Source organism: Numenius arquata, chromosome 4 (genome assembly GCF_964106895.1).
Source record: "Numenius arquata chromosome 4, bNumArq3.hap1.1, whole genome shotgun sequence".
Classification (NCBI taxonomy): Eukaryota; Metazoa; Chordata; class Aves; order Charadriiformes; family Scolopacidae; genus Numenius; species Numenius arquata.
Genome location: NC_133579.1, coordinates 60674453 through 60701575, shown reverse-complemented (window position 1 = coordinate 60701575; position 27123 = coordinate 60674453). Strand labels below are relative to the sequence as shown.

Here is a 27123-nt window from a genome sequence, read left to right as displayed (position 1 = left end):
TCCTTTCATTATGAATTTATTGAGAAACAAGAAGAGCACATAGCTTAGCTACAGAATGATTCACATATCACTTCAAAGACATTAAAGAACAGAAAATTCCAGGTAGACTCCAGAAGATTTGAGTGATCTGAATCCAGTGACAGGGCATGGATCACTAAAAAAAAAGGCACTTTCATTCTATTTGGTCTTTGTTCTGTGGTTATAACAAAATCTATACTAGTAGAGGCTGCAGATATACCCCAGGGAAGACTGAAAATTTTGAGTGCTGTAACTGCAAAATATATGATACATATGAATGTCTTCTTTAGCCTGTGTTAGAAATGGATACCTTCATAACTTACTGCAAAGAAATGTTTAGGCTCTCGCCTGTTCTGCCTCATGCTATTTTCATCCTAAGATGAGAATGTTGGTATCAGATGCTTTCTACTTGCAGCTGTATATATTAGAAGCAAAAAAAAAAAAGGGCTACAGTGTGCATTTAGAGATAAAATTACCACTAGAGGGTCTAGTGACTTCTTGAAATAGTGAATTATAAAGAGGAATAACATCAGAACCACCATGTGGGGATTATTTCCTTCAGAATCGTTGTAGCATGCATGCAGCTTACTTGGCTTGAATAGCTTTGGTAGTATGTAGCTTTCATGAAACTGGATTGTTGCTAATAATAGTCTAAATAATTTTTCACAGTAAAATCAGCACAAGCGACAGTGACATGATCCTCATTAGTCAACTTCGCTGAAACAGTGTAATCTCCCTGTATGAGAAAAACACAAAGCAAGAAATTAGCCCATCAGTAGTATATAACTGCTTCTGTTTCTATGAAAGAGTCCTCCTCCTAGAAACAGAATAACGCTTTTCCCATCAAGTTCCTCAAAAACCTTTCCTGTCCAAATGCGATTCAGAACTGGTAAAGGACTTGCCTATATCTTCTGCCAAAGTACCCTCATCAGGGATATCAATGCTGACAGCACAAGTTCAAAATTAAAACAGTGCAAGGGGAACAAAATGTTTTGATGCATAAAAATTCCTTTCAAATATATATAACTTCTCATGTTTCTTATGAACAAGCACAGTAAGGCCTGTGCTGTTTAGTAACTGGAAGGGGAAGAGGTGCTCAGTTGTCTGGCACTTCTCTTCCTTGGATCTTGTTGTACAGTGTATAGACTGTTATTGGTATAAATTTTTGTAAGAGCACCTTGGGAGATGTGTGTGACTCAATCTGTGATGAATTCCTATATAATAAAACAAGAGGTACTTTAATTTCAAAATGTGTAGTTAAAACTACTAATAATTCAGGATTTGGGGAGAACTTGTATCGTTGCACTGCACAAAATCTCAACCTTAAAGAAGTCATGGCTTTTTTTCTGTTGGTCAAAACTGCTCTCTCCAGACACTTGGAGGAGAAACACCAGGCAGGAGAGGTGACAAGGCTCGTTTAATACATTTGGAGGAAGAGGTGAACTAGATGTCATTCACTCTAGGTTGCAGGCACTGCAGTATTTGGGCTTTTCTGGAGTGTGGAGGGGAGCAAACCCTGGGGCAGGAGAGCTTGGCAGCAGTGGCCCTCCTGGCTTTGACCCATAGAAAGCTCTTGCCTGGCTCAGAACTCTTCTGAAAGTGGAGTAGAAGGAGGCACAGCTAGAATGAGTCAGGCTTCTTGGCATTTGCGTTTTACCATGGGATTTCTAAAGCAATAACTGGCCTGTGTCCTCACAGAGAGGTTCAAGTTAAGTGTAACATCCAAATTTAGAGAGGCCCAATGGCAACACACTCATACAGCCTTGTTGTAATTGCAATGCAGACTGCACAAGTGTCCTTCGGGCTGCTCAGATGAGGTTGTTCTTTGTGATGAGAAGGTGATGATTGCTGCATGGAATAACACCATCTTTCCATGCTGGCAACAAGGATTTATTTGCCTGATTGATTAATTAACAAAGAAGGCTTCCTATTCCCTTTCTCACAACCATATTAATTCTCCAAAAGCTTATAGTTTCATTCATAGAAGGGAGTTTATAATAACTTATTTCCATTGCTCATTGGTGATTAGATTTTTTTTCCTCCTCTAGAATAATTTTTTTGCTCATGGGTAAAAATTCTTATTAAAAGAGGATTGTGAACAGTCTTAGAATTTCTGGCTCCAAATTCAGCTAATTTTCCCAGAACTGGAGTTTTACTGCTCTGTGTGGATGTTTCTAGGGCTTCCTCTTTGTCTAAAGACCTGTTACTCAGTTTGTCTAGAGCCTTTATTACAGAAGTGTACTCAGTATGTTAGTAAAGCTGCTGCTGGAGCAGGATGCTGACTGATACGAGCTTGGGCACGCCAGTGCAAGAGAATAAATGGTGTTACTCAATACAGCATCTCTAGGCATAGCCTTTAGGGAAGCAGGCTAGTAAGGGCAGGAGAACAGCCTGCATAAGGTGGCCTAGCACCCTGTGTGAAAACCTGTCTGCTATCCTCAGAAAACTTGTCTGTCTCTCGATAATAGTGGCTTTCAAATGCTTTAAGCAAAGCCGCTTAATTCCATATTGAAAAGGATTAGTCATGTAAACACTATCAGATCCAATGTGCTGGCTGGGGGAGCTTGGAATATGCTGATGTGATTGCTGGTAGTCCTCTGGCCATACCTCACCCAGAAAGCCTTTCTGCTTGGGAGCACAGCTGTGACCAACTTACCTGTGGGATTTCTTTGATTCCCAGTGTGACTGGTCCCTCATAGTAGAGGTGTTCTGAAAAGCAAAAAAGGTGATGGGTGGTTAGACATGCAGCACATGAAGGAAACAAGAAGCCGATCATAGATGCTTTTTTGTAATAACACTTTAAAGTGCTCCAGTGACAAGTGTTATGAAACTGCAAAGTGCTCTATACACAGTCTTGCAACAGCCCTCCTGAGAGAAATGTCAGGATGTGTACTGCCTTACAGGGAAAGCAGGGCAGAGCCTGGGCTCAAGAAGGACCTGCAGTCCCTGTCTGAGGGGAGGATGGGGGCATTGAAGTTACATGATGTGCTAAAGCCATCACAAGTTGTGTTGGTGACTAGAATAGAGCCCAGGAGTTCCACCTTCCAATCCTGATTTCCCTAATCACAAGGCACGCTTGCTTTTTGCTGTTGAAGAAAGGGCAACTTTGGCATTAATGGACAGAATTAGCAAGCTGTTCTGCAGTTCCTCCTACTTTTTCATAGCTTACTGGGCCAAACTGTGCAGACTTGACTGAAAATAAAACTTGTAGATGTTTTGGTATCTCAGAATTTCTTGCAGAACTTGCCTTCCACAAGTCATGGAAAAGTCTAAGAACTGTTTAAAAATTCTCTTTTGTAGGTGTCATGAAACATTCTTTACTTTGACAGTGACAGAGGAGTGTTTCATCATATTTATGAGTATGTGCTGGTATCTTGATGCTTGTCACTTCTAAAGAGTTGTTTTAGTCCAGTCTCACTGTGCTGTTTTAAACTGTTTCTTGTGAAAGGTTGGACAAAAGGTTTGTAACGTGTTTATGCTGTATGGTCCATCCTACCATGTAGTAGGTATCTGACTTGGAAAAGAGTCCACAGAAGGTCTTGCCCACGCATGCTATGAAATGTTAGTCAATGCCTTGTAATAAACTTATATGAAAGAATCATGACTATAAGATAAACTAGGAAAAGAGTAGGAGAAACCTGAGACATCACTGGTGTTCAAAACCTTTGCATCAACAAGGAGTTTGTTAAACATAATGCCCTGATGATCCTGGGAGGTGAAGATGCACAACTTCTCAATTCTGCAAAAAAACCGAATACCAAACTGAATACCTGACAAACCTAATACCAAAACGGAGAATAGAATAAACATGATTTGGCTTGTAACTTAAACTGATCAACTATACTGCAGCACTCATACTGCACTCATACTGTACTCATTCTCCTCTGCATCCCTGGATACTTCACCTGGACACCAAGAAGTCTTCCCCTTTTCAAAGAGCAGTCACCATTGCTGCTTGCTTCTGTGCATGAAGCAAGAGCCCTGAAGTCTGACACATCTCTGCTGCAGAGAGTGGTGACTCAAGAATTTTAAAAATACAGTACAGCCCACTTCTCGGTTCACAACTTTACTAGAGTCTAAAAGGGAGTTAAAGGCATTGCAGACTGCATGACTTGGGACTCGAGATGTGTGTGTTGATGTAGGCTAACCCATATTGTGAGCTGCCCCCTCAGGGTGGTGTGGACCATGCAATAGTGTGGCTCACGGTTTGTGTGTGTCCTTTCGTTCAGTAGAAAGCCTTGTTTGGCTGTCTTTCCTTCAGTCAGCTCTGAGTCTAGCAAATCTTGTATGGCAGCAGAGGAGAGTGGAGAGGAAACTGGGCTGTGAACAATCACCCTTCCCCAAAGTCCTTCTCCCACAGAGACATGGAATCTCCTTTTGGAACACGTGGCTCATTAGGGTCTCACCTAGGCTGTCAGAAAGCCATCCAGAATCTAAACATACAGATGCAGCATTCAAGCTCTGCAAAGCCTGTATTTTAAAATGAAGTAGGAGTTATCAGGCCATAAATTTGTTTCTGAAATGATGGCAATGCTAATCTCTCATTCAGTGTAGGTAGAAGCTATTTTTTCGCCCAGACTCTGCTGTGACAAAGTAATGATTACAGCAGAGCTAGATGAATGCAGTCTTAGGGCCCTGCCTCGGTCCTCTGAGAAGTTTTCCATGATCGCTCTGATGTGTGGTAGCTATGCCTTTGCTTGGTGATCAATGGAGCCACTCTCATGGGCTGTACTATCTTTTAGGGAGCCTCCAACTGTGGAGCTAGGTGCTGTGTTTCCAGTTTGAGGTTCATGTTTACTTCTCTGTGCTTCAGCACTGCCCTTAATTAGCTCTTTCTAACCAGGGGTCCTGTAGTGGTTCACAATTACTAATTATATGGAGCTACAGGAGCGAGTCCAGTGAAGGGCAATTCATATGACTGATATGACTGAAACATCTCTCCAATGAGGAGAGGCTGAGGGAGCTGGGACTGTTCAGCCTAGAGAACAGAAAGATTTGATAAGAGTACATCAACAGGCACAAACACTGGAAAGGAAGGTGCAAAGAAGAGGGAGCTAGGCTCTTTCCAGTGGTGCCTGGTGACAGGACAAGAGGCAGTGGGCACAAACTGAAATACAGGAGATTCTTCTGAACATCAGGAATGATGTTTTTTTTTTTTTTCAGGTCACCCAGAGAGGTTGTGTAGCCTCCATCCTTGGATATATTCAAAAACCTGTCCTGGGCAACCAGCTGTAGGTGGCCCTGATTAAGTAGAAGGACTAACTGACCTTCAGAGGTCCTTTCCAACCTCAATAGTTCTGTGGTTCTGTAACCAGGCCCCTAGAATACTCTTGTGACCTTCCTTGCTTCAACAATAGAGCGGAGGGGAAGGACTATGCTGCTTTGAAAGTACGTTCTGACAGGAAAGCAAGGGCAGCTTTCATTTTTAGCTAGTTGAGACCTGCCAGGAAATAAAATGGATACGTAGATCTGCTGAATTTTACCATTCATATTCTGTTTGGATCATGGCAACCTTCTCTGTGCCTGTGCTGGCTGGATCAGGCATTTCAAAGCCCATTCAGTGTTCCTCTCACATGAAGATCTCTGCTATAATTCCAGAAGTGTAAACATCCTCCAAGGCTTTAAGAGCTGTAGTTTATCACAGCATCCTTCATATACCCATACATTTTCCTCCATATATTCATACATTTTTACATTCCTCCATTGAAAGAGGGTGAACACATCTGCTGCAGTATGTGTAACTGTCACAAACATTGAGCCTAGCTCATTGAAAGAATTCTGTGGTCTTTTTAGAGCAAGCCCAGATGTAGTTGCAAAAAATGTATGAGCTTTGGGAACAGCATAAATCACAAGTGTATTTTTCCAATTAAAACTTCACCTATGTTTTTATTGGTCTGCTGGTAAGTTATGGTATATGTCAAGCATGCTGTCATCAGTGATGTGCTTTCACTTCACCTTCTGTTTTCAACCCTTTTCCTTAAAGACTTAACTGAAGGTGATTTTTGTAGAGCATCCTGGAAAACATTCCTAATATATCACTGATTCAAGGTAATATTATTGTATTTGTTGTAGCAGCTTTTCCTTGTTGTTTCTACCAAAAGTAACTTAGTCCTTTTCCCTGCAAATGAGCAGGCCTCTAGTAGCTTCCAGTCTGAAGCACAGCTTTCAAATGTGTAAGTAAGAACTTCCTGAGGATTACTTCAAGTTACTAGTTATCATTTATCGTGAAGATGCCTCTCATTTCTGACAAAACACCTATAATGAAATTCTCACTCCTCTTTCTCAAATCTTCCTTGCACTGAAAATCTTTAAATGTTCTCGCACTCTTATACTATATAAAGGCCCTGTACATCTGCACCCACCTCTTCCTTTTTCTGTTTTAAATCTTTTTAGAACTGAAATGCTCCATGTTTGAGTTCTTCTAGGACACGATCTTGTACCCATGCAACTGACACACAACTTCTGTGAGTTTTAGGGATGCAGGAATGATCCGAATAACTGCCAGCTATGGATGTGTAGTTGAGTGAGAAAAATGTATATAAATACATAGCTGGGTGAGAAACATCTACTCTCTTTACTGGGGAGGAAAAAGTGAGATGAAGGGGCTAAGCAAGATGACATTGTATATCAGCCCAAAGACCTAGCTTTGTGGTGTAGCTGCTTTCTCAGAAACACATACCTAAACTCTCAATGTGATACCCAGTTCTGCAATTCATGTTATGTTCTCTACTTTTATTCGCAAATACTATTTTAGAAACGTGTTCACTGTAACACCTACTGAAAGAGGCAATGATGTAAAGAATGGAGGTCTGAAGCAAGATGGGGTGTTCCACTATGGTTTGGGACTGTGCGCAAGGAATGGTGCAAGTGCTCTGGTGGTGCCTTTATCAGTTGGGCCTGAAAGAGGAGTTGCAGAGGATGCAACTATCTTTTGTGAGTAAGCTTTGTTTAAGCCTGCAAGTTGTGGTCGGCACATTGCTAGATATTACCCTGGTAGGTCTTTTTCTCTGATTTTAGTGATTGCATTGGGAAATCTGTTAATCTTATGTAACTGGTTTTTTTGTTTGTTTGTTTTGGTTTTGGTTTTTGGTTTTTTTTGAGGAAATGGGGAATAACCAGCACTTTTTACCAAAAAAGAGGAAGAGCTGAGTTCACGTTATGCCACAAAGAACTTAGCGGTTTTGCTGCCATGGCTCTTAAATGGACAATGGCCCTTGGAACCTTTGAGCTAACAACTTTACAACAGGCATATAGCTCAAAGAAAAATATCTTGGAATTCTATTTAGGAGTCCCAGCAAGCAGTGCCAGATGTCACCTTTGCCTGACACAAATAGTAAATACTATATGATTATGATGAACATGAGAGCTGCAGCTATATTAAGTCTCCTAAAGTATTTTCAGTCATGGCAAAACTGTAGTATTGTAGGAGAGCGTAGAAAAATAAAATAACACCAAACACCCAAGTCTTTGCTACATCTGGCTCTTATAAGTCTCTTTTCCTTGTAGCTTCTGCTCTGTTTGCTCACACGAGTGAGTGGACCAACAAAACCTGTTGCAGAACTATGTTTCGTCTCATTTTGAGAGAAGGAAGAACAGGAAATTTTTGTCCTCCTTGTGGAAGGTAAGCAAATTCTGTGTGGAACTATATTTAAACTCAGGTCAGGTCTGGCCAGATGCTGGAAATATTGCCCGTAAAACAGGGAAAAAAGGGGCTCTTCATGGAAAGTTTCAGTTGAAAGAGCTACCTGCTCCTCTGTACCTTTGCTAGGCTGCATACTTGGCCATTCACAACGTTGTCCTTTCTGTGTATGTATTAGGTTAGATTTACAACTGTGCTAATGTGGTAAACTATGGCTGTGCTGAACTGCCTCAAATTGGGCTTCGGCTCAATTCTGTGTCTGAAAACAAGGGTTAGAACCAAATGTCAACTAATTAAGAAATACCACGTTTTCAGTTTGAACCTTAGTCTGAGAAAGTTCACTTCTTTCCCACTGTGATTTAATTACTAAATAAAAACAGCTACTGAACAAGAGAGCGTGTATTAAAAAGTGTGTGGTAGAGGTCCTTGCACTAACTTAGGGATGATTCTAAATGAAGATATATAGTATTATTTAAACAACCAACTATGTTTTTATATCGTAAAGTACTTCAATTAGTAGAAACAATCACCTGTCAGTTTAAGGGACTTGTAAACCCCAGGAGGCTTTGGCTTTGTGGCTTAGTGTGTGAATAGCAGTTTGTGCTCACCTCAGGACTGACTCTACTTCTCCTCAATGTGTTCTCTAAAGGATGTTATTTAGTACTTCATCAGAGTAAGATAGTTTTTCGGTAGGTCTGTGGGTGGTTTTTTTCCCCTTGTAATTCAATACACAATTGAAGAAACCTCTGAATTTAATTTTTTTGTCTCTCTGGCTTACAGGATTTACATAATTGGTTGCTCATGCAGCATTTCTCTATTACTCTTTGTGATATTTCTATGCTGTGTGAAATGTCTTAGTAATTTTCCAGGACCCATCTTAGCAGTAGTGCTTGCTGTGCATGGTCTTTAAACTCATAGCCCTTGCACATGAATTATTGCAGTGTTATCAGGATGGAGATGCAAGCGAATGGAAGGAAAACAGAGCTTCTGAAACTAACTGGTGCTCTGACAACTCTGAAACTTCCCGGCAGCTCTACCTGCTTATTTTAAAATCAGCCTAAAGAGATAATCCTGATGTAAGAGAGACTTTAAAATAACCACTTAAGATACATGGATATTACAGTCCAGAGGCATGACTACTGCTCTTCCAGACATACCATGGCTAGCTTTGCATTACCTGGTCTGTGTTGTGGCAGAAGGGACCTTGAGGTGCCAGGCTCACCTGGGACCAAAGATGCCTACTTTCTGGGGGCAACTAATGTCACTGTAAACCAACTAGTGCAAATCTGCACCAGTGGGCAGTTTGACTGGCATGAACCAAAATCATCTGACAGCTGTGTAGGCATGTGTTGAGTAGAAACAAGATACAAACCACAGATGGTATCAAATAGTACCTTGGTTCCAATATCCTTATTCAATTCCTCTTAAAGTGAATTGGGAACTGCTTTTAAGGACAGGAAGTGTTACTTGCTTAATAGTGAAGAACATGTTCAGAACGACTTGTTTGTTTGCTCAGCCATTTCTTTTACAGAACTGGCCTTTATTTTTGTCATACTTCTTGCTCACATGACAGCCATGTGGCTATAAATAGGGTTTATGAACCTTTCTGTTGTTGCATGGGGTCACATTACCACAGTTATTTTTTTATGGACTTGAAATCCCATGTGCATGCAATATTCTGTGATTAAAAACAAAGCAAGCAAACAGGTTAGGGGAAAAAGCAGGCTCTGAAATTAAAATGTCTCTGTCCTACTGTGTTTCTGTCATCCATTAACATGCTGTTGAAGTAAACAGAACATTACGATGTATTGGTGCGTTCAACAGCACAGCGGGTGCATCCTGCTTGGAGTATTCAGTAGCCATCAAACACTTAGAGTGCTACCTAAATTACCTCCTTTCTTCTTTCCACAGAAAATAAGTTTAGAATGACCCGGCTCGCAAAGCGCCTCTGAGTAGCTTAAGACGGTCTTTCCATTTATGATCAGGTCAACCTTGACGTATAGTTCCTTGATGCTGTGTCCTACACACAAAGCAGAAGGAGAGCTCAGAGAAAGTGCAAGGGTAAACAAGTTTATTACTTTATTTTTAACAAGATTCCATTTTTTCCCCTGCTGCTAAAGCTATTGAATGTTTTCTCTTCACTGAGAACTCCCAATACATAGAAATCCATGCTTCAGGAACAAGTCTCTAAGTCCTGGGAAGGTATATAGCAGAGAACACAATGCCATATATCTTTATTGTTAAATAAACTATGCCCGTTACCATTCTCAGACTCCGAGGCCAACTGGCATAGTAAATCTTGTGTCCATATGTTTAAACTTTCTTCTCCACTGTGTCTAGCAGAGGGGCTATATCCAATGGGCCCCACGGAGCAGCCTGTGGCCGCTGCCTGGGAAAATGGTAGCTGGCCTGAGCCAAACCTGTGCCAGGGACCAGCATAGCAGCATGGCAGTGCTGGGAGGTTGTCTGCCTGTGCCTGGCTTGCTGACATAGGTACAGCCAGTGAGGCTACTGGATTCAGAGGGATTCCCAACAACTCTGAGTTGTTGGGAAAGTATTTGCAAATGTCTGTAATGTGATTTTGCAGGCTTGTTTAACTTTATAGCCACCTGATGCTCCCCAGGCAAAAGGGCAGCGTGTCTCACAAGAGGGAGAACTTTCGCATGCAAGGAAGCATTCCCAAGTGCTAAAAGACATTTGGCACACAAAGTTATTTTCAGCACTAGGAGCATACAGCAGCATAATCATATCTATGCTCTGGTAACAGAGGTTCTAGGTGAACTTGAGGCTAACAGGGTTGCAAGAAGGTGGCTTTCCGTGCAAGGATCACAAAACAAGCTATGGCTAATATTAACTAGTTCGCCCAGTCTGTTAGCTCAAATGCGGTTCTGCTTTTAACCTTATATTGCTGATCAGTCAATTGCTGAAGGGTATAATTTCAGCTAGCACAGGTGGTGAGCTGATGGCATGACTCTTGCCTCAGGCCAGCCCTTCCCCAGAATTTCCTTAGCACTCCCCCAGCATGCTTCTCTGCATGCCCGGGAGGGAGCAGAGAGGTGTCCCCCACCTTGATCTCTGGGAGCCCCTTCAGTTTCCTCTCTGCAAGGGTCAGCCTTGGCAATTTGCTGAGCACTGCTGGTGCTGACACAGAGTGTGGGTGCTGTAGCTGTCTCACTCAACAAGATTCTCCCTAGAAGGCTTAGCTGTGAAGACAAGCTCTAGAACAGCCCCCAGCTTGGCTATCGATATGTACAGATGAAGGGTAGGAAAGGAATAGGGGCTGAGGGCTGATATGACCTGCATAGTCTGAGGCTGAGCTGATAACAGAACTGATATTTCTGTAGCCCCATGCAGGTTTTGAAATTTCTCAGAAACGAAGTCCATTTGTATTTTATAGGAGGTTGTCACCCTTACTCCTTAATACCAGCACTCACACATGAATTACCTGTTTATGGCATGAGAAAACAGTAATTCACTTACTTAGGACCATAGCAGCTCTAATGTTAAAGGTGTGGGTTGCGACATCAGAACAACGGTCAATGCTGAAAGCAAAGTCTTGCTGGGGATCTGTTTGGAGACAGAAAGCAGTAGGTAACAAGTTGTATTTTTAATGAGACACTGCAGAGAAGAAAACAATAAAATATGGAAGTGTTATAAAAAACAGATTACATACTCCTTAAAAGTTCTCCAAGATGTGCTCAAAGCTCCCATACCTTTTGATTAATAGTTACTTCTGTCCATTCTGCCACTTCAATATGGAACACATTCAGATGATGCCCATATGTGGCTAAAACCTATTGTGTGGGAAAATGAGCCAAGTTCAGGGAAAGCAAGTTCCCTGTGGTGGTGGGTAGTCAATACTCTTTCAACAGTGAAGTCTTAGCACAGCTGCTCTTCCCAGGCTCTACACATCACCATTCCTTCCTCAGCACTCTTTGGTTATGATGACGTTTTTAATTCGCTTGTGTCACAAGATGGCTTGGCAAGGCTAATTGGGAAACAGAATCCTGAAGTGGGATGAAAAGTCCAAAAATGAAAATAAAGTTCTGTAACTGAGATCCTGCAGTATTTCATGCTGGGTCCACCATCATGTGATCTTTCTAATCCAGGAAATATTCAATGTTTCTCTCTTTCTGGGAGACTTTAGCAGAGCTGAGGTCAAAGGGAGCCCTACAGCTGATGACTAACGTGTGGCTCTTACCAGTTCCTACAGTACCACTTTCTCTGCATCAAGCTCCAAAGGTCTTGTACAAGCGCAATTGCTTCCCCCTCCTCACTTCCACCTTCCTCCTTGCTAGCCTCCATGAGACTCTGTGCTATGCCTGCAGGCTTGCCGACATGTCACTCTGGTGACAGCCAGCAGCAACAACTGACAGCTCATCTGCCACAACCAACAGCATGTGCAAGAGTTTCCCAGAGCTGTGGCTGGAGGTGAAAGACTTGGCCAGTTTGGAAGCGTATCATCTTGAGCCTCAAGGCTTGTTTTTGGCATACGTTTGTCCCTCATGGTGGCTTTCCACCTAGCCTGTGCATCCACCTTCCTTCTCTGTAGAAACAAGGGAAGCGACTGTAGCATGTGCAGAAGCAGCTGTAGGCTCCTTGGTTTATATAGAGCTGGTGGTGACAAACTATAGACTTGGGAATTGAATTCTGTTTCTAAGTTATTGTTGCTTGAGGCGATCTTCTCACTGAATTGAAAATAATGGGTTGAGGGAATTTTCCTTTGATGCTGTGGTGAAACTTGAGTCACGAGTGTCCTCTGTGAGGCTGAGGTGGCATCTCCATAGTCTGACCCCATTTTTGCAGCAGTGCCCCACAGCTGTAGCAGCTGGCAGGGGGCAAGAATGGGTGATCAAAGCCTGATTGCTTAGAGGCATGCATGAAATGAATGAAAGTGCTGTGAGGAGCTTGGGGCTCTAAGACAGGCTCTGCAAGCACACGGATTCAGTGTTGTCCAAAAGGAGCTCCCAAGTTCTGGTAAATTAAAACAACTGTTTAAAGGAGGGACATAAGTCACTGGTATTTTCCACAGCTCTGTGTCCCTGTTCTGGGTTTTGTCCTCCACACCACTAAAGAAGTCTCTGCAGTTGCATGATCTGCTTGGGACATAAAGTGTTAGTACCTGGGGTTGTTTATCAGCTCAAGTGTGACAGGAGTCAGAGGGCGTTTTTCCTCCCTTTCCATATTCCTGTCAGTTCTCACTTTGTTATTGCAACTTCAGAAGCTGTTGCAATCTGGTAGGAGGGCAGTTTCCTGCTCCAGCTGGAAAGTGTGTCAAACTTCTCTTTTCTCCAGGACCGTTATGCCTGCTTCCCCTCTGGGCTCTGCCACCTCTCAGGGCTTGGTTTCCGCTTTCCTCTGGACTTCTGCAAGAGCCCCCCTCATTTCTGTTTTCTGTGCTGTGTGATGATAAGGTTCAGGAAGCAGATGCTCAGATCAGAGTAACTTGGGCATTGATGCCTACAAACAGTACTGGACTAAAATTGTCGGCTCTGTAATTTCCAGAGGGAGCTATAGTTAAAAATGGCACTGGAATATATATGATGCTCGTCTCTTTTCAAAGAGACCAGACTGTGCTTTAGTCAACAAATTAAATCATGGCATTAGGGCTAGAAGTTGAATTTTTAGTTCAAAACTTCTCATCAATAACTGTTTGGATGGAAAGGGAGTGTTCATAAAACCAAGTTTATCTGGAAAGCATCGGCTTCTTACAATGAACCTGACTTTTGGGTTGTTTTAGTTTGGACTTTTCATGCCTGTTTGGGTTTTTTTCTATGCTCTTTTGCTAGATGACATATTTCATGGTGCTTTATAGTCATGGTGTCTTCTACCGCACTGCTAGGGATGCAGCATAGGGCTCTGGGCTATACAGAGAAGCGTTGTCTGGTCCCCAGAGGAAGAGAGCACGGAAGCAGTCACATGAGAAATTCCAGCAAAATTTGTGAATTAGAGAGCTTGGATTTTGTGTTGTTACTGTCTTGCTGAGAAATGTACACTTTTCCACTGGCAAAAGAACCCCAATTAATTTTCTGACTGTCTCCCTGTGGAAATTCAGGCTATGACTTTGCAATCCAACATCTTAGATATTGTGGTGTATGTGGGGGCCTCCTGCTGGAATCAATTGAAAGGATGGCTGTATTGCTAAAGCTATGGTGCCAGGGAGTGTGGATTCCAAAACATGTAGGCAGAAAGGTTGCTGCTAAAAGGAAATTAAAGAAAACAGTGTTTTTAACCATTTGATAAGTGAAGATGTCTGTAAATTCAGCTGTGCACTGTGAACTAAGGTAGTGTGCCATACCCCTCTTTCTTTAAACGTTGAGGAGTCCCTCGTGTGGCAAAGGCAACTCGAGGCAATTGCCATTTTTGTGTTTCATCTGAGATGCACAACTGTGAGTCACTGTGTGTCTCTTATGGAGGTTTAATACTTATTCTTCCTTGTTTGCCTCAATCTGAAGTGAGCTGGTTAGACTGAAAAAAATACATGTTATGTCTTTCACATGTGCAGAGCAATAACATTTACCGTTAAAACTCTAAAATACGTGGGGCTGCCCTTCAGCCTTCCACTTCCCTGCAACATTTCATAGTGCAGTACTGTATGTTCCCAGACTTCCCTCCACCCACTCCCTTCAATCTGCTCCTTCTTCCATAATTAAAGCTAGAAACTCTTCAACTGGTTGCAGAGTTCTGCTTTACCAGTTCAGCCTTGATATATTACCAACAGTTAGAATGCTGCTGGAAATTTTGTAAGCGTGTTGAGGTTTATCAGTGAAAATCTGCTTATTGGGGGGAAAATGGGCATTTTTTTGTGTGTGTCTATCTAGTGAGAAGGGCTTGGGCTGCAATGTATTTACAGCTAGCATCAAGGTGCCTGGGAGCAGGATTTTGACTGAAGTTTCTCTAGAGACAGTTCTGAAGCTTTCAGGCAACTGCTCTGAGAAAGACAGGTCTTTGGGTTTTGTAAACAATCAATGCACTGTAAGATCTCTTAGACCTGTTACTTGGACTTGGTGCTGTGGCTAATGCTGAGCTCTCAACTGTGTCTAGTACTGAATGTACAGCTCTCACTGAAGACTGGCTTCTGTAGTACAATCCTGCTTTGTGAGAGGTAAATTTGGGGCGTACCTGGTATCTTGCCACTGCTCGCCCCTTACATGGCACAGTGCCAGCTGACCCTCTGTATCCCACCTCCTATTTCACCCTTACCCAAGTTGCCCTAGTGGAGGTTTATTGCTATATTGGCTTGGTATATGGTTTTCCTTGCACAGCACCTGTAGTGGCACCATGGTGCAAGATTTCAGCCTGGCTTAGTATAGCAAGGTGTTCACAGCAATGAATTTGGCTGGCTTTTTCCAGAAGACTGTGCAGACGTGTAGTACAGCCTAGAAGCTCAGGTGAGTTATTGAACTTCTCAGAGTTTCTTTTCCTGCTCTTGTTCTTGGCAGAAGGTTCATAGGTAAATTAGCTCAGCTGTATTTACAGTGGTGTTTCTAAGTGACCCTCCTGGCTGCAAGCCTTGTACTTTTGATGGAGATTATTACCTCAGTAACAGGGGCAATGGATGGGAACACACCTTCATGCCTTGGTTACTACAGTTGTGGGGCCACCAGCTCACACTCTTGCTGAACATGGGTGTGCACCAAGCCACAGGGCTGTGATCTGGGGCTGCACTTGCACCCCACAGCCTCCTGTTCTCTGGGAGGTGATCTCCAGCAGGAAGATGAAGCAGACAGCTGGGAATGATAATATGCTAGCTCACTATGGCTATGTCCTTCAAAGCCTGAGCTGCTAGATGACTAACTGGCCATTACAGAAACTGCATGGCCAGATGGGAAGCACCTGTTACAGGAATTTTGCTGGACTGGTATGCAACAGCCTCTGTCTTTTATTCTTCTCTCTCCCTCCCGTCCGTCTTGTTAACTATCCACTCTCAACTGGATCTGGTCTAAAATCACATTGTTTCCATATAAGCATAAAAAACAGTGGTATGAGTGAATGGGAGCAGCGAGCAGGCAAGGTTTGCTTGTAAGACTCCGCATCTGTGAGTCTTGCAGTGGTGAGAAGACTCTCCAAATTGGTAAGCTTTGGGTGTTTCAAAATAACACTTTTAGGAGCAGATAAGCCACAGAATTGAATGGAATGACATAGCTGCACTTGGCTAGGGTCATACAAGGACAGCCTGGTGCCAGAGGAGCTGGAAATTAGCACAAGGAAGAAACATACTTAGTAATTACCCAACACTCCTCACCTTCAAAGCTCTTAATAAAATTAAATCATTAGTCCTTACAACGTTGAAAGTGATGAAAGGAGAGGGAAAGAATGAGGAACTGTTTGGGATCTCAGACTTTATGTATTCACTCAACATTTTCTTTTTAATATCTATTTAAATAAATTAACCTGAATGCTCGAGGTTATATTTGACACTAGAATCTACTTAAAAGGTACTGAGGAAGAAGCATCAGGTGAATTAGCAGCTCTCCAGTTGTGCATCTAGATTTCCCCGAGCACCTTCAGTTTAATGAACTTCCCTTTGGGCCTGCCTTTGCTACATGTCACTGTCGTGTCCAGACATGGCTGGGGGGAGCAGATCGACCCTCTGCTCAGAGGGGAGCAGACTAAATTGTGAGACTCATGTTGGCTGTGTCTAGTTTATCATGAGGATGCTTTATCCTGAAAAGCTCACTTCAGATGTGACCAGCTTTTGGCAGTTCTGACAGGCACTCTGGCCTCCTTTGCAGAAGTCATGGTATGTTTTTTCTCCTGTACTTCTCTGGGTTGCTTTGGCAGCATGGAGGTGAAGGAATAGGGAAGATTACAGTTCATGTATCCTTAATGTCCTGGGGGCTACAGCCCGTGGGAGTTCCCCTTTGCAAACAAAGATATCAACCTGTGGTCTTTGAGGTCTGCTTAAACCTGAAGCTATTGAAGATGCCTAATAGAGCTAATGATTCTGCTTCCTTTCTTATAAAACTTACATGGCTGTAGAGGGAAGGGTGAAGATTTGGTGTCAGGATAATCTATAGGCTAAAAAACCCCAGAACATTAGCAAGTTAAACTTAAAATATGGCTTAAAAAAAAGTGTTTATGCAATGTTTAAATCATTTCCACTCCTCACTCAAGAATACTGAACACTGGTAATGCAAAGAGCAATTATATACTGCTTGGTTAGATTAAGGCACAGGCATCACTGGCCAGCGTTTATGGCCCTAGTTTTAGAGCAAGGCAATTCGTGTCTTACAAAATCAGCTTAAATAAAGGATGAAGGCTTTTTCTCTTCCTATTTTAAATAAAACCCATTGTTGAATATAGCTCATGTCCAAATTTGCAAATATTCAGAAACAGTAACTCAGAAGGCCAGTAGCTTCTCCAAACCTGTTGGGCACTGACTTTAATAGTAGCAGCGTTTGGGGTGTGAGGAACAGATGTGGATGGAGGGCTCAGCCCACGAACAAAGGGCTTGAAGTGTGGCAGATGAAGAAGAGAGGAAGAGATTTGCCTGGTACCAAGCTGAGGTCACTCAGCTTCCACCTGTGGCCATGGAGCTGCTGGTGGCTTAATTGAAGAGCTGTGTGGAAGCCAGCAGGTGTGAGGGGCTCTCTGCAGCTGGAGGGCTGTGTTTGGGGATAAGGATGTCATCAATATGCATAAAGCAGCTTTGCCAAAAACTTGACCTGAGTCTCCCTGCCTTTTCCTGCCTGAACCACCTTTCTTGACAGCAGGCTTGTTAGAGCTGTTTGCCAGGGCTTGAGGGGAGGTCCAGTGCCTGAAGGTTCATGGAGACTTTCCTTTCTTTTGCCAGCAGTGGTATTTGGAAAGGGGTGGCGTTTCTGTGCTTTGTGTGGTATGACAAAGCTTTGTCTAAACCTCTTTGAGAAGACAAAACTGAAAGATGCTAGCTTTGAGAGATGGCACATACAGATCTGTATTTGTACTTGATAATCCTGATTTGTCCTAGTTACCTTGAGAGAGAAAGGGAGGCAGGGCAGGCTTCAGCTACAGCAGTGTAACAAGAAAATACTGCATTAATTTGGGCCCAGCAGGGAATGTATTAGAGAGAGAAAGTCTTTGTTCTTCTGATCTGTTGGTAAGAAAACACCATGCACTGCGTGAGTGAGATGCATACAGTAACTGCCTGTGTTTCCTAATAGGATCTGTCTCTTCTCTCTTCATGTGTTTTTTTTTTTTTTTTTTTTTCCTTCATTCTTTATACTGCTTTACTTGAGACAGATCTCTGGACATCAGTGCTTGCCAGTATGACTGGGGATTCACAACAGACTTGCAGACTTGTGTCTGAAATAGAACCAAAAATTACTAGAAACTGCCCTGCTGCTAGACACATGCCATGCTCTGGGATAGCAGGCTTTACCGCTGATTATACAGAATAGTAATCAGCAGCATATAAATGGGCTAAATGTTCCCATTTTCCCAGGATGGGTTGAAATCCACTGCAGGAGTGTGACAGTAGGCTATAATTGGAATGGCATGCTCCCTCCACTGAGGAAACTAGCTGGGTTCCTGCCTGTCTGATCACTGCTGGATCATTTGACAGGAGCCATCCATCTTCAGGTGAAGAGGAAACTGGTGCATTGAATTAATTTGTGGTAGCTTTCAAAAATCCCAGCTTTTGGCAACTGGAAGCTCTCCCAAGTCATCCAGGAGCTCCAGGCAGCATCTGGGACAGATCAAAGGCTTTGGATTCAGTATGTGGTGGTTCGTTCTATACAGGGTATTTGGACATCTTATCTCTGATGGCCACTGTTCCTCCCTAGTTTTAGGTTGCCATAAGCCTCCTTGAAGTTGGTGCAGTGACACCAATATACAATAATGCTTAAGTCCTCTTTTGCATTTTTCTGAGGTGTTAATTTTTCTTAGATTATTTTGGACACATTTGCTGAGAGATGTTAATTTGCTGCAAGAACCTGATCTCTTGCCTCTCTTTTCTTTGGTAAACTGTAGGCATTGTAGGGTCCAGACCTGTTTTGAGGCGTTGATGACGGCTCAATATGAGATGATTTGGCAATGTAAAGAAAGCCTAGCAATGCTTCATATGCTTACATAGAAAGACTTACACTGGAGCACTTATGAGAAACTGTGGTTTGTTCTTGCTCCTGACTTTATGCTGTGAATGTACCTTTTGATAATTTCTACTTTATGTAATAGGGGAGATAATCTCTAATTTTTATCAAGCTGTTGATATAGCTGTGACTCACCTGTTTAGTATGTTAGCCTGCTCCCTTCCTAAAGACTCAAATTCAGCATGCAGCAGCAAATGACAGTTCTGCCTTGCACACAGTACTACTTGACTGTAATGCAACATACAGTTTTCTAGGTATGTTTGTCCTATTTGTTTCCAAAGGAGAGAACACATTTTCCCATGGCTTGCCTTGCAGGCTGTTACCCCTCCTGTTTGTGATACCTTAGTGACTCAGGGACTACAACAACTAAAGATATGGCAAAAGTCAATAGGTGGAAAACATGTCTACTAGTTTACTAGCCAAAGATAAGCAGGAGGGGCTGTCACACATAAACAACCCTCTTTTGCAGTCCATGATGCAGGACCTCCATTGATTTGATGAAGAAATGGGCTCTGTGAGGAAACCTCTGAGAAAAAATTAGATGTGAAAATTTAAAGCGTGGTGGGAAAAGTTCAGCTGAGGTTAATTCTCTCCACTACTAGTCTCAGTGAAAGTATTAATATTGATTTTGCTAAATGGTTCAAAGTCTAGATGCTGAACCTATTGTTTTTGCCAGCATACCTTGGAGGTATGAAATTGTCTCCTGTGCCTCCTTAGCATTTACATTTTAAAAGTTACTAAATGCTCTCCCCTCTATGAAAGAAGAGGTAAAATGAAATCAGAACCACCTTAAGAGGTCACATAGGAAAAGAAAGTTCTAATCCTCTCTAATGAAGCAGGGAATGAAATAGATGAGGTACTTTTTAATAATTCATGGAGGGACCAAAATTTTAAAAGAAGATTTGCATGTGCACTCATATCTATGCTGACTTGATACTGATGATAGCTTCAGTTTGTTAGGATCAGGTGCCAGAAATATGCATGTCAACATCTGGCCTTCCCCATGGAATAAGTAAGCTATACCAGATGAGTATAACAGCAAGGCTATGACACTAAGATGGCTTGGACGAAGCAAACAAACAAAAAGAATGTTTCAAGTGAAATTCTTAAGTTCTTTGATTGTTTGCCCATTAGCGATTCATGCAACAAAAGATCAGAGGGGAGTTGGTGTCATGTGGCTTTAAATAATTTAGAAGTAGAAGCAATTGCTGGAGACTGCTTGAGGGAAATAAATAAATAATTAAGTCCAAGAGAAGCATCTGGCTCAGTCTGTCTGCCAGAAACCCAAAGAATAATGGAAAAAGAACCGTCTTTTACCAAGTGTCTAGGAGAACATTTGCCCTGAAAATGCATGAGGTGAGAATTTTTTGCAGACTTTTCTCTGCCAGCTGAAGCTATCGGATTACCTATATACTTTAACTAAAGGATTTAAGTGTGTGGCCAGGGAGGAAAAAGGACCAGTAACATTGGTTGATGGAGAAAACAGAAAGTGATGTGGTGTAAAATTAGTGCTGCGGTGATGATTGTTTACAAGTTGGTATTACTGGTTGAGCAGGGATGGATGTTACAGCTCTATTTTTAAAAAAGAAAAAAGAGGATTTTAAGACAAATAGTATATTTGACCTCTCGGTACATAGGAGAAAGGGTATGATGGGCTGAGTGTGTAAGGGGACCATAGTAAGACTGAAACTAGTCAGCACAGACAGATAAGTCATCAGAAAATTGTAATCTAACTAGGCTCTCAGTCTCCACTTTTTCTTTTTTTTTTTTTTAAAGCACTGAAAAGTTCTCTCAAAGCAGAGTTTGACAGGAGGGCATCTGTATTGCACTATCTGACCAGAGCAGATTCTATACCAGAATAACCCTGTTGAATTCAAGGAGTCATTTTAAAAGAGATCCAAATCTGAGTTCACAAATCTTAAAGAAAAGCCATACAAATGAGAATTTCTCTGTCTGTAAATGAAATCCAGTGCAAGCTCATACTGAAGTGGGCAGTGCTGCTCTCTCCTACTGTACCAATGTAGGGCAGGAAAAAGCTTACTAGAAATGACCCTGGAAGAGTGACATAGAGCTATGCAAGAGTCATGGAGATCAGTGAACCTAAGTTCAGTCTGACTTTGCGCTGTTTAGGAAGAGGCATTGGGATGTAAAAATAGTTCTCTAGATGACCAGAGAGCCCTGTTTCTTTGTCTAGCAGAAGACATTAATTAAAGCAAATGGTAAAGATGTTTTATTATTTTTAAATCTGTAGATATGCAGATATAAAACTTGTAAAGGGTGAAACCAGTTTTATATTTAGGTTCTGGAGGTTGAAATGAATACTGACTGATTGCTCCTTCTCTTGAAACTTCATCTGATGGCTATTAACCTTGCTTCAGGTGAAAAAAAGAAAAAGCAAACGAAATCAGACATGAATTGGAAAATGTTTCTGTGACAGTAAAAAGAAAAAAAATTTCCATGTAGTCTGAACAGTGTTTTATAAAGCCTAGGGAATACTTTTCAAGAGGTCATCCTCAAATACTACTACTTTGACTCTCCTGAAGATCTCCCTGAAACTCCCTGTTATTTACTCCCCTGCACAGAAAACGAAGTCCTTAATGGTTGATGCTCTCCAGACCCTTTCTAAGAACCTTATACCTTATCTGTAACCTTTTCTGCTCTGTCAAGAAATCTACAGTTTCAAGCAGCAGGCAGCTTTGAAATCTCCCAGGTTCTAATCTAAACGTAGACCTTTATTAATCACCGAGCATACTGGTCTGGGTAATACAGGCATTCTGAAACACTGATTTGTTGATGTAGGCTCAACTAACATTCCAACTATATTTACAGCTCTTTCTTGAAAAATGTTTTTCATATGTCTGCAGTGGAAATCACCTGCTTTACCCTATGAACAGAGCTCCATTTGAACACTGCATTGTAAGAATGTTTTCATGGCTAATTAAGACAATTAGGCTTACATGAATGGTCTAGAAGCAGGTGCTGGTAGACGTGTTGAGGAGTTACATTTTGTAGTCTCCAACTCCATTGCACTTTCAGGTGGATACCTGACACTGGAATCTGCTCGGGGCACTTTGCTATTATTGCCTTCCTGCCTTTCCCTTCCCAGACAATTGCCTTTTAAAATGTAGCTGGAAAGATCAAAAGCGTTATTACTGTAAAAATCACTGTGAAATTAAAAGGGATAGGAATCAGCCATTTGTGTAGCCAGTTCTTTTCATGTCTCTGCATAGATTTGCCAATTAGGGTTCTTTTTTCTCAGTTGGAGAGGTTAACCTGGGCTGCTTTTATCTCAGGACCCCTGCCCAGGTTTCTAAAGTGATTTGTGGTCACTTGAGATCTTCCTTCGTTTTTGTCACTTCTTCCTGGGAGGAAGAGTGGCACTGATGGGAAATGTCTTGCTATAAATAGACTGTCTCGGAGTTATGTCTCCTGTGGTTATACAGGGGAGGCAGCATACTGTCTATTTACTTCACTTTTAGAGCACCCGTGTCTCAGCCTGAGTTTCTCACCATGGACTTGCTGCTGAGAATTTTTGTGCGATTACTTTTAGATGACTTTTTTTTTTTACAATTGCATTATATTGATCACTAAGGTCTTGTCTAGGCCTTTCTTTTGGTGCATGCCGTGGGGTCCTGGTTACTGAATGTTTAATCTGGCATGGGTGGGGATGGGGATCCTTTCTATAGAATCCAGAACACGGAGTGAGGCTGGGGGCTTGATGTGTGCCTTACCCATTATAGATATAGGATGCAGCTAGGGTAAGTGCCTGCAACAGGGAACTGGGACTTGCACTTTGGTACAGAAGACTGCTACACTTTGTCGGTCTTCACTTATCCACCTAGGCTTCTCTGCTACATTTTTCATGGTTATATTAGCTCATACTTTTTGGCTTTAGTCAAATTTTTACTACGTTATAGGAGAGGATCTGATAAACTGCAATGTAAAAATGAACACTTGGCTCCTTTTTAAACATTGAGGCTCAAGTCTATTAATCTGTTGATAGAGGACACTCAGCTCCAGAAATAAAGTTGTGAAGTTCTTGGCTAAAATTCTGTCAACTTCCTTAAATTTTTCTTGATTCAACCCTGATTCACTGATAACATCCTAGAGTTTATAGTAACAACAGTAGAGGTGATATCCTGACCTTCTTGAAGCCAACAAGGAATCCTTTATCCCATACCCCATACTGGGGTATGAAATCACTGTGGCCACTGTATCCCCCAAAATGTGTCATCCTTTGGCATTTTCAGTGGAGCAGGAAGTATCATGGGGATTTCTCAGATAAGAGGAAAATGTAGGGCAGTCATCCCCTGAAATAGCTAAAAAGTATGGGCAGTTGCCTATCATTGACTCTGTGCCTGCTGACTTCTCAAAGTCATCCTGAGAAGGTTTGTTGGGAAAGGGTCTTGTCAAACGTAGGCACTAGCATGTCTGTTTCCTCCTGGGTGGGAACAGTTGGCAGGACACAGCTAAAGAACGAACTGGATTTTGCCCATCTAGTTGTCATTTACAGTGAAGTGAAGTGGGGACAAAGCTTCCTCTTTCCTGAAAGGGTGGTCGGCACCTATGGCACTGTTGTGAGCTTGCCAGTGAGCTCAGTGAGGGCAGTGCCTTCTCTGAAGGGAATGTAAACTAGTGTGTGCAGATTTATCCTCCCCACCTGTAGATATTTGAGTTCAGCTCAAAACACCTTGTATTTTTCTGTTTTATGCAAGATACCAGACTATGAGCTGGGCAGCAGAGATGCAGATGGTGCATCCTGGTCTGATGCTACAGGTGTGGTAGCCTCTGGAAAAAGGCAGGGCAGAACACTGTGACAGCAGCTGTCAGCGTTGCCACAACTGAATCTGCCAGAGCTGTAAGGGAGTGAGGAATCGGGCTTCAAACAAGGAATCTGATTTAATTCTTGCATTGTTTCCATGTCTGTGTAACCTTCTCTCCCGTAGCTGTGCCTGGGAGAACAGAAAATGACTCTCAGTGGTGGGACTTTACCCGTGCTATCTTTTGCGGCTTGAGAAGCACAAGCCAATTTCTCCTACATTTCTCCTGTACCTCTTACCTTTCTGGGTGTGGCAAACCGAAATAAGTGACACGTAAACTCTAAACAAATGCATTTTTTTTTTTTTTTTTTTAGCTAGACCAGTGGTGTGCATAGTAAGAAGCAATACCTGACTGACACATGCCCAGCAGATAAATTTCATCATCATTTGAATTGACTCAAACTGTAGCCTGTGCCTCTGTGACAAGGCACCTCATGCTAACTGAAACCTGTTGAGGGAACAGAATTAACTTACACAATGATTTCTTACAAGCTTTGGTATTACCTTTATTTTAGTATTCAATATCTAATTAAATATTTTCCTAATGCAGTATACCCATTTATAATATGTGAAGCCTGACTTTAGTCTCCTAGGAGCAGGTCAGTAAAGAATAGTATTACAAATATTTATTTACTTCTCTTGTCCCTTTCTGGCTTTATTTTAATGGGTGTGCAAAACCACATGAAAGCTACAGGGGAGAAAAAGCCCCCTGGGAAACCCTTTGTATCAGGATGAATTGGAAAAACAAACTCTAGGGCGCTCATTTGCCGTGAATCGCTTTTCACATCACGTGCGGAAAATGAATGAGGCGTCTGTGAATCTAATTCCCTTTGTCCCAGTTGTAAAGCAGATCAGCACAATAGGAGAGGCACACGGCCAGCAAAGCAAGAGGTGGAAAGCAGGCACCATTCAGTGAATTCATTTTCAGTCATTCCAGTGCCACTTGCTCCTTTCCTTCTCTACAGATTTAAAGAATGAACAAACCCTGTGGTCCCTGGGAAAAGCCTCTGTTAAGTGCTGCTGCTGAAGTGTCACTGAGCACAGTGGCAACGGCGGAGAACACGAATCCTTCCCACTGTCACACTGGGTCCCTTGTCACTCCAAGTGGGAGGACAGAAAGCACTTCACCACAGCCTCACCACGAGTTAGGAAAAGAGCAGATCAGTGCATTGAAGAGTCTGTGTGATCCCAGGAGTAAAATAGATAAAGATCTAGGGTCTTCCCCCCTTTTTTTTTTTAACCTAACTTCATGATAAAAATCCTAGTAATTCCTTTCATGCTGAACTGGATTTTTGACAGCTGTTTGTTATTCTGAATTTTACATTATTTTCTCTTTACTATCTTCTATCTAAATACGGTTAATTTGTGTGTGTGTATCAACCAAACTAGCTGTATTTGAAAGACTAAAAATATTCTAGCTGCAAAACCCAGCGCTGGCTTGGGATTGTAACCCTTCCATTCATTGCCTGGTTTATAAACCTCTCTCACTGAGTAAGAACAACTTTGTTGCCCAGCTAAAAGGAAAATGGAAATTTTAAAAATCTCACCACAGCTTTTGTAATGTATTTCCAAGTTGTCCTCTTTGCAGACTGTGTGCGTAGGCCATTCTGTGCTGCCATCGATGTAAAGCAGGACTAAGATGAGAACAAAAACATTTGATGTCTTCATGGTGGGAGTTTGCGGGATTACTTTTCTGTCTCTTGCTAACCCTCTGTGGAGGGAAGCGTTCTCGCCTTTCTCCAAGGGAGACAGGAGTTACTACATTCGTGCCTGCAGAAGGGTTAAGTGAGCCAATGCAGCCTTAGCTTACCACAAGTGGTATAAACAAGAGGCTAATCAGAATTGGAGGGTGCTATTTCCGTGTGCCTAGACTTCTGCTTTCTGCTTCGGTTTAAACTAATAACAAATGAGCTAATCACACCTACTCACTGCACGGCGTAGCCCTGCCTCGGTGCTGGCTGGAACAATGCAGCAAACTGTCTAGTTTTCCTCTCACTGCCAGTTTCCTCTCTTGAAGTCAAAGCATTTGGTTTAAGACTTCAGGCAGGCTTATTTAGCCCTTCTGGCTGCAACACATTGCAATCCAAATCGCCCCATCTTAATCACGCAGTCAGATCAAATTTTGCAAGACGGACGGTTTGGTTTCTATGTTCTTCTTAGTAACAAATCTGTCTGCTCGAGTGAAGGGAGGAGCGTCTGATGAAGCTGACACCAAATAAGCAAGCCTTGAAACTTTTAGGAATGAATCCTTTGTGCTTGCCTATGTTAAATACAACATTTATGTTCATTTTCTTCAGTGGTTCTTAGGAATGTACTATTTAACAGTATACCAAATCAGGTAAACCTAGACTTAATTATTTTTCTTCCATCTTCCTGGTTATTGAACTACCCATCAGTGACACTGTGCACTTGTTATTCATGCTAGGTTTCTTTAAAGCTGTGCTTTATGCAAAAATTAGTGGCTGTTGCAGATGGCAGGGAATGATCAGTAAGGAAAGGAGGGAGGGTTGCTGCATCTCCAGTAAACTTCTCCACTTTAAGATCCAGGATTGGAATAGAATTTCAAACCGCAGTTGCCAAAAAGGTCTTTCCTGGACAGAGCACCAACTGGAAAAATGCTACAGGCTAAATTCAACCCTAAAACAAATGTCTGCAATAGTCTTTGAGATGGAGACAAGGAGAAATTGGCTCCGTAGCATGACAGAGTTGGATAAAAGGTCACTTTGGCCATTTCAGTCTTTCTTGCTCTGAGGGTTGCGGGTATCACTTGCTCTGCCGCTGAGCAAAGTTGAAGAGGGGAAAGACTATGTATTCTAGCAAACAGGAGAGCACCTAACAAGATAATTATGAAATAACACTAAACAGTAGAGCAGCTCCTCAGGCAAAACCCTGGCCTGAATGAAGGTAATAAAAGTAATCCCATAGATTAAAGAGAGGGCCAAGATTTCAACCTCGATGTATTAAATTTAAAGGCCAATCCAATGCAAGCCAAGAGACCTTGCTTTGAATAATGAGGCTCAGGCCTGCTTCATGTTTTTTGGATACCTTCATAATGGTAAATTATATGTCCAGGGCCAGGCTGAGAATCCAGGCAACTGTCCTTAGGCATGGAGCATGTATGAGTCATGTAAAGAGATATGGGTTACAGTCTATTTGACTGGACTTTGGTTGTACCCAGCTGATTGCAATTGTGCTTGCTTTCATCAGCTAAGGGAATAGTAAGGAGAGACAATGTCTAGGATTACTGTAATACATTTAAACTAGAATCACATAAAGTGAAAGTCCCTTCCCACTAAGGTCTACAAAGACAGTGAAAATTGGATATAGCAATTTATTACAAAACGCAAAGTACTTCAGATCAGGGCTGTGAGAATATAAACTCCAGATTTTTTTTTTTTTTTAGGAATGATATCATCATGGTCTTTCATTTAAAATGTCAGCTTAATGCTCAGTAGCAATGAGCAAAGCAAATCAAATGACAGGGCAAATGCTTCAAAGAGAGACCCACTGGAGATCACTAAATAAACCAAATCAGTCTCAGGACCTCTCCTGAGAGGGGAATCATTGAAAGCTG

General features: G+C 42.1%; 1 protein-coding gene across 1 annotated transcript; it reads right to left on the bottom strand.

Moving 5' to 3' along the window:
* LY86 (lymphocyte antigen 86) lies at nt 1-25666 on the bottom strand. The gene is made up of 5 exons (XM_074146755.1): nt 25097-25666; nt 11138-11224; nt 9549-9677; nt 2675-2727; nt 1-754 (listed from the first exon to the last, which is right to left on the bottom strand). Exons 1-5 carry the CDS (start codon nt 25215-25217, stop codon nt 659-661), a joined length of 486 nt encoding a protein of 161 aa, XP_074002856.1. The 5' UTR covers nt 25218-25666; the 3' UTR covers nt 1-658.
* Nucleotides 25667-27123: the final 1457 nt, after the last annotated feature.

Coding starts and splice junctions, on each gene's coding strand:
- LY86 (XM_074146755.1), bottom strand. CDS start 25,217: ATGAAGACATCAAATGTTTTTGTTCTCATCTTAGTCCTGCTTTACATC. Junction 9,678..11,137: donor TAGAGCTGCTATGGTCCTAA/GTAAGTGAATTA, acceptor CTTTGTGTGTAG/GACACAGCATCAAGGAACTA. Junction 755..2,674: donor GAATCAAAGAAATCCCACAG/GTAAGTTGGTCA, acceptor TTTCTCATACAG/GGAGATTACACTGTTTCAGC.